The following is a 7,501-nucleotide window of genomic DNA, read 5'->3' as shown; positions in this document are numbered from 1 at the left end:
GATTCATGACCTGAATCGTCATAATATCTGAGGATATGAGAAATCAAAATTAACAGTGGAGTTTTACCGTGTATTCCCCTTTCTAAATTTAAGGTGATAGGCAAAGAAGCATTCAGAACAACTAATGCTTGCTTAACATAAAAAACACCACTAATAGAAAAATAAGAGTAACATTCAAAAGTGGTGGATAATGTTAGAAAAATGCTCTAGATAGTTTGAGTCATGGGGGTAGTTCAAACAAAGGCATTAATGGAAGTATTTTGTATTTTGCTTTTTTTCTGGTACAACAAGCTCTTTCATTGATGAGTTTCTACCTCCTGCATACATGGACAATAACTGGAGTTGGTGGTTCTCCTGGGGCTACACAATCCAATGCATCTTGTGGGAGAGAATAGGATTGGCTCGTAGCGTATCTTATCTTACTTCTTTCTTTTAGTACTATCTGTTCTTGCATTACCCAAGTATCTTTTATCATTTATACCTAGAATGGCTACCATTAGAAATGTATAAACCAGTGCTACCATGGATTCAACTTTCGGTTGTGCCACATATGCTCTACTAATTTTCTTTCATCACATCTAGCAAGGTGCAAGAACCCTCTTCAGAGATTTCTTGGTATTTATCCTGACCTTACGACCCACAGTGGATCCGCCTCTCATTGGGTTAGCCCATGTCAAATCTACCCAAACAAGATTTTCGAATGAATTTTTTCCACAATGGTTACGCAGATTTAGGATCCGGCCTTGAAACATTTCCTTCTTGCCTTTAATCCTCATCAGCGTCTACCCTTACATTTTTGCAACCATTCATTGCCACCATGACAACATGACACCCGTTTTCCTGGATTTTCTTCTCGACGCCATTAATGCTGAATCAACTTCCTATGTCCAACAAGATAATGCTCAAATGAGTAGTTCAAGTTGCAATGATGGATATTGAACCTGTGCAGATGCTAGAAAAACGCTGGTTGGGAAAATCTCACTCGGAGCAAATTTAGGATTTTGTCTGCCTGGAAACATTTCCTAGACTTTTACCATCATCAATGTCTGCCCTTTTTCATAACCAACCATTTGCTGCTATGACAACATCACACCACTTATTCAGGATGTTATTCTATACCTCGTTAACTCTGGAGAATGTTCTATGTCCAACAAGAGAACATACAACTCAGTGGTTCAAATGACAGTGATAGATACTGAGAGAGTAGCATTGAAGTTCAACATGTTATTCTTCAAATATAGTAGCATAAATGTTTGAAAGGCTGACATATGGGCCAGCATTTTTTGGATCCAATTCAGACATGTGTTTTGCAGCAAATTCTCCATGTTCTAAAAAAATTGAACATTGACAAGCTCCCAAAAATGACATATAAGAAACCGTCTTGGGTTGAAATGGCATACACCTTATAAAGCACCCCACTTCATTGATTCTTCCTGCTCTTCTTATCAAATCCATTATGCATACATAATGATCTGAACTAGGAATGATATTGTAAGAGTTCTCCATTAATAAAATGCAATGAAAAGCCTCATGAAGGAGACCTGTATGGCTCATTGCATTAAGAACGCTAACCATAGTTATTGTATCTGGCATTATCCCCTTCTGTTGCATTTGTTCTACAAGTTGGATTGCCTTAAAGCTTTCTCCATGCTGAGCATACACTCCAATCATCGCATTCCATGAGAGCACATCATGCTTTTCAATGTTGCCAAATACACTTTCTGCAAAGCCCAAACATCCACACTTACCATACATGCTAATCAAAGCACACGTCATCACATCATTCAAGATAAACCCACATTTTCTTATGATATCATGCACCTTCTTGCCCTCTATTAGAGATGCTTCACTTGCACATGCTGCAAGTGTGCTTACAAAACTGTCTTTGTCAGGGATAACTCCAGCATCATTCATTTTCTCAAAGAGATCCAAAGCATCCTTAAATTGCCCGTTTTGAACATATGCCACAATCATAGAATTCCAAGTGCTCACATACTTCTTAGGCAGTTTTTCAAACAAGCCCATGCAGAGCTTCAACTTTCCAAAACGCCCATATATACTTAGAACAGCACTACCCACGACCTCATCTAGCTCTAACTGACATTGTTGAATACAAGCAAACATCTCTTCACACTCTGAAAAAGCCATAAGAGAAGAACAAGCAGAAAGGATATTGACAATTGCAACCTTGTCAGGCAGTATCCCGCCTTTCTTCATTAGATTAAAGAGCAAAAGTGCCTCTCTTTCTTGTCTATGTTGTATATATGAAGAAATAATAGCAGTCCAACAAAGTATATCACATTTTGGAATCTCATCAAAGACGCTACGAGCCTCTTTTATGTTTCCATATTTGCTATACATGTTGATAAGGGCTGTGCCCAATGTAACACCTTTGTTAAATCCCTCCAGCATGGCATAATAATGTGTCTTTCTAATATCAACAAGCATTGACTTGTTGTCGAATGCCTGAAGAATAGTAATAAGAGTTATTTCATTAGGCATTACTCTTTCTTGTAGCATCTTAATAAAAACTTGTACTGCTTCCTTACTTTGACCACATTGGGCATACGCAGCAATCATTCCGCTCCAGGTGATGACATTTCTTTCAGTCATTCTTTCAAACATGCATTTTGCATTCAACAGGCTCTGATGCTTGCTGTAGAAGTTCAGAATAGCATTCCCAACTTCAAGGTCAGTTCCAAATGAGCTATTTACAATAATTGCATGCACCCATTTACCTCTACAAAGAGCTTCTTTGTTTGCACATGCATTAAAAACACTAACGTAAGTGATTTTTGTTGGCATAAACCCCTCACACATCATCTGTTCAAGGAGCTGAAAAACATGTTTGAATTCATCACGTTGAGAATATAATGCAAGCATAGAGTTCCATAAAACAATATCTTTTTCTTCAAAATTATCAAACAAAAAATTTGCCTCATCCAAATAACCACATTTCCCATACATGTTAATGACCGCAGTACACAAAGAAACATCACTCCTAAGCTCAAAACCCATCATGCCCAGCTGGATATTCTTGCCCTCACCGAGAGATTTCCGTTGGGAGCATACATCCAGAATGCTTATGAAGGTTACTTTGTTAGGAAAAATCCCTTCAACTTGCATTCGGTTAAATAACAGCAGTGCTTCTTCATTCAAGCCATGCAGTCGATACACTCCAATCATAGCATTCCATGAAATAACATCACACTCTTCTGCATTATCGAACACTCTATATGCATGGTCCAAGTGACCACAACTCCCATACATATTAACCAGAGAAGTAGTCACTACAACATCCGTAATGAATCGACATGCTACAATGCGAGCATGCATCAGCATGCCTGAAACTAAATCTTTTTTGCTTGTACATGCAGAAAGCATGCAAATGTAAGTCACTTTGGTTGCCATCACACTCATCTGTTGCATCTTATCATAAAATAAAAGGGATGCCTCCAACTTTCCTTCTCGCAGATGAATGGTGATTATTAAATTCCATAAAACTGTACTTTGCTCATGCATAGTGTCAAAAAGCATCAAAACATCATCCATTGCTCTACATTTTGCATACATTTGTACAAGAAGACTCTCTACTTCATTCTCAATCCCATATTCAATAATCATTGCATGATGTACCTTACCTTGCATCAAATTCAAAGTATTCACACAAATCTGCAAATGTGCAATGGTCTCTGAGCGAACATTATGCTCATCAATATCCTCAGATGTGCAAATGCCCAATGGTTCATCCGAAGAACCATATTTCAATGAATCTGATATATCCCCTTTAAGACATTTTAAATCAAGCTTTTGTTGAGAATTCGAAGAAATTATATTCAAGTTTATTGTGTCCTCATCTTCAACCACTATGGCTTCACAAGATAAACTTTTCCCCGAACTAATTTTCCTTTCACGAATGCAAGCAGACCATGATGTTCTATAATATCGGTTTGTGACATCTCGCATGGCAAAATGTAAGTATGTACGTGAATATGGACCAAGCTTGCATGCTCGGTCCACATGGTAATATACATTGACACTCATCATACAGTAGTACTCATTATGATCTCAAGCTCGTGCAAAGAACAGGAAACATAAAAGGAAACACAACATATAAGTAGGTTGAAGTGGCAAAATTAGGGAAAAAAAGAGAACTTGATTTGGGTTGATTTATACCACATGTCAAACTTTTGCATCAAACACTAAACCCAATAAAAAGTGCAAAATTTCCAACAAATTCTAAACTCAAAAATGCCTATTCCTGAACGCTAAAACCATCAGTAAAAACAAGAATGCCATTAAACCATAGTCCCTCAATCCTAAAACCATCAGCTACAACACATTTTCTTTCAAATTCTAAACTGTGATCTTAAACGCTAAACAATATACCCATCTGCAAGATTTCCTCTAAACCCTAATCCTTAAACGTTAAAACACATCGCATATCCTCCACTACTTATCATACCTTAGAAGTCTAGCGGTAAACCACTAAACTTATTTTATGCTCCAATGATAAAATTTGAGGAGAACAGGAGCATACCTGACGTCAAAGCTGCCAGTTCACAATAGGCAGAGACAGAAGATAGAAGAAAATCCTGCTTCATCCTGCGACCATAATCATGAAGAGAGATGTCCGTGTCCATGTCCACGTCCATGTACATATGTCTGTCTGTCTGTCTGTCTGGTACATTGATGTCCATGTCCATGTACATATGTCTGTCTGTCTGGTACATTGAGATCAAAGTTTGGTGTCAGGAAATCCATGCCGATGTGGCATAAAACAATTCGTAGGCCATGGCTATGATACATATGTATCAAAGGCAAGCTTTAGGAAATCCGGCAATTGATGTCGTGGCCTCATCACGACAAACATGTCTCATTCGACAACTTCTTAATGTGGCACATAGGCATTGGTCACTATGTGTCGGACATCACATGCATGATGCACTTTAGGGGTGGACCGAACTCCACATTGATGCTACACAAAAGTTATTTGTAGCAAGAAATGTGTCGTGGATGCATATATGCATATTCGTGCGACATATAGAGATCATTAGTTCTGGTAGCTCCATTCGCCATAGATCCTGAGTCAAGCGATATTGCGCTAAAGCATTGGAAATAGATCACAACAACTTCTTACCCAAGAAACGGGAGCCCACTACTTAATGTTTGTTTTGGCAGAGAAAGTATTAATGGGAATGCGTGACTGAGCCTTCACACATGTGATGAATAGGTAGAGCTCATTCAACTAGCCATGTGGGCATCTTACATGTGTGAGTTTTTATCGACAATTGGAAATCCATGATTTGTGTTGGTTTTGGCACAAATATGTTATTACAAGAGAATCATGAAAGGAAATGTTAACCGAAACAAGCCTTTTCAACTAGCCAATCCAACTTTGATCCTTGCCATGGGTTAGGCTCCGTCTCATAGATCACGATCGATCTCCCATGTATCTCTCTGTCTACTAGAAGAGCTAATCATATATTGATTAGAAATTGTTAAGCACGTGCTATTGCACATGCAAAGTCTAATCTCGATACTTGATTGACAAGTATAGTCTATAGAGGTGCAATCTTGAGAAATATGTAGCATGCTTTTTAAAATCCAAGATTTACAAGCACATTTTCATAATGCTCTAGCAATATGATATGGACTAAACCTACATTCAGAACACATTTGTGTTTTGGATTACACTCATTGTTTCTCATACTTCAAATACGAGGGGTTTGCTCACCGAAGGTTAAATGCCTCAAGAAGTAGCGAAAACACAACAAAAAATTATTACTATACTTGTTGGCCTAAAGGTAAAATTGTTTGATTGCACATACTCATTGGATAGCATATGCTCATTATGACAAACAATCCATAACCGCGAGACAAGAGAACCTTGTAAATGTAACATAATTGTTTTTTATCAAATTTAGCACTTATTCACATAAACTATGATCGATAATGCCCATTTGTTACTAAATGTAAAATAATTGTTTTTTTATCAAATTTAACACTTATTCACATAAACTATGATCGAAAATGCCCATTTGTTACTATATACGATGTAATGAATTATTTAAATGCACATTTGTTACATGTCAAATGAGCTTTCAATACGAAGGAAATTTGAGTTCATGTAGCAAGGTTGAACAATATTGTCAACGTGGTAGAGGTAGAAATAATAGTTTATTTAGTGAGCTTGATTGGCAAGTTGTTTTTCTCTTACTCAAATTTTACGGAGCTTTTTTTGGACTAAATGGTTTGTTTGGGGAGAGATTTTTTTTTCTTTTTTGCCCTTAGTTTGTTTTTACCTTTTTTGGAAAAGGAAACTTCGACAAAGGAACATAGGAAAGCTCACCCGTCCGAGATTAAACAAAACAGATGTATAGAGGGCTTCAACATATGTAGTTATTCTAGTAGGATGCACACCCCTAGAGCTCAACAAATATTTTATACCATGAGCTTTATTGCACCAACATTTAATTATGTTTTTCACTTTGTTTCTTGTCAATAATTTCACAAAACAGTCTTACAAACCCTTACGGAAATTTATAAATTGACATTTTCTATTTTGTTTACTGAAAAGTCTCCAGCTCATTCATTTTGATGATAACAAAAATTATGACTTGGTGGTTATCAGATTATGAAGCTCACAAAAGCCTTGTTATATAGTAATGCCATTCTTCAAGAAAACTAAAAATGGTTGGATTGTCATGCTTGGCTAATGGGTCGGTCCTCTTTAGTCTTTCTTTTTATGTATTCATAGTGTAGTTCTTGTAGATAATTACAAGGTTATTTGTTGGGCTCAATCCTCCATCCCTTTGATGAGTTCCAAGAGGTTAAACCATCAATACATTTCCAAAGAAGAGTTTAAGTCATCATTAATAAAACAATAATGTCGTAGAACATAGTGTGATATTCCATACATACACTTGGGCATGCATCACAATCTACATTCATATGAACTATTATTACAAGAATGACCAATATGTTTAATCATGCATAAGGACAAAAATGACATATAATGTGGAAGCCATATAGTTAGTGAATGTCAACAATCTAGTGAATATTTGATAGAAAAATAGAAATATATCATTTGATAGTGTTCATGGATCCCATGTTGGAGAATGAAGGAGAAAATAGATTTCAAGATTGATAATGGAGAAGTAAACATGCAACCAATGGATAACTTGGAGAAGGTCACATTGTTAAAGATGAAGTTGTTTAGGCACACTTAAAAGATGCTAGCCTTCGGTAATAGTGATGTGCCTAACTAAAATAAGATGCAAAAATGTTCACCTAACACAAGGTTATGATGGGTTCATTTTGTAATCGAATGTGTTTGTAACACATAATATTCTTAATGGACACCTCAAATAAGATGGCATATAATGTATGGAGAACAACATACTAGTTTCATTGATCATGTTTGGGTCAAGAAAGAATTATGGGTCATTCATCCTGCAAGGTAGCTTTATTGATTGACCTACTCACATTAAAGCTTAGT

The 7,501-nt window shown here is 36.7% G+C and overlaps 1 protein-coding gene across 1 annotated transcript; it reads right to left on the bottom strand.

Annotated features, from left to right (window-relative positions):
* On the bottom strand, positions 1-4,663 carry LOC147862563 (pentatricopeptide repeat-containing protein At5g39350-like). Its single transcript, XM_087321234.1, has one exon. The coding sequence runs from the start codon at positions 4,045-4,047 to the stop codon at positions 1,225-1,227; it is 2,823 nt and encodes a 940-aa protein (XP_087177360.1). The 5' UTR covers positions 4,048-4,663; the 3' UTR covers positions 1-1,224.
* Between the last annotated feature and the right edge of the window lie 2,838 nt (positions 4,664-7,501).

Source organism: Azolla caroliniana, unplaced genomic scaffold, assembly GCF_043228905.1.
Source record: "Azolla caroliniana isolate FFs.n. ecotype wild unplaced genomic scaffold, voAzoCaro1.0.p SCAF_6, whole genome shotgun sequence".
Taxonomy (NCBI): Eukaryota; Viridiplantae; Streptophyta; class Polypodiopsida; order Salviniales; family Salviniaceae; genus Azolla; species Azolla caroliniana.
The sequence above is the reverse complement of the archived record's forward strand: the minus strand, read 5'-3'. Positions and strand labels throughout refer to the sequence as shown.

Coding starts and splice junctions, on each gene's coding strand:
- LOC147862563 (XM_087321234.1), bottom strand. CDS start 4,047: ATGATGAGTGTCAATGTATATTACCATGTGGACCGAGCATGCAAGCTT.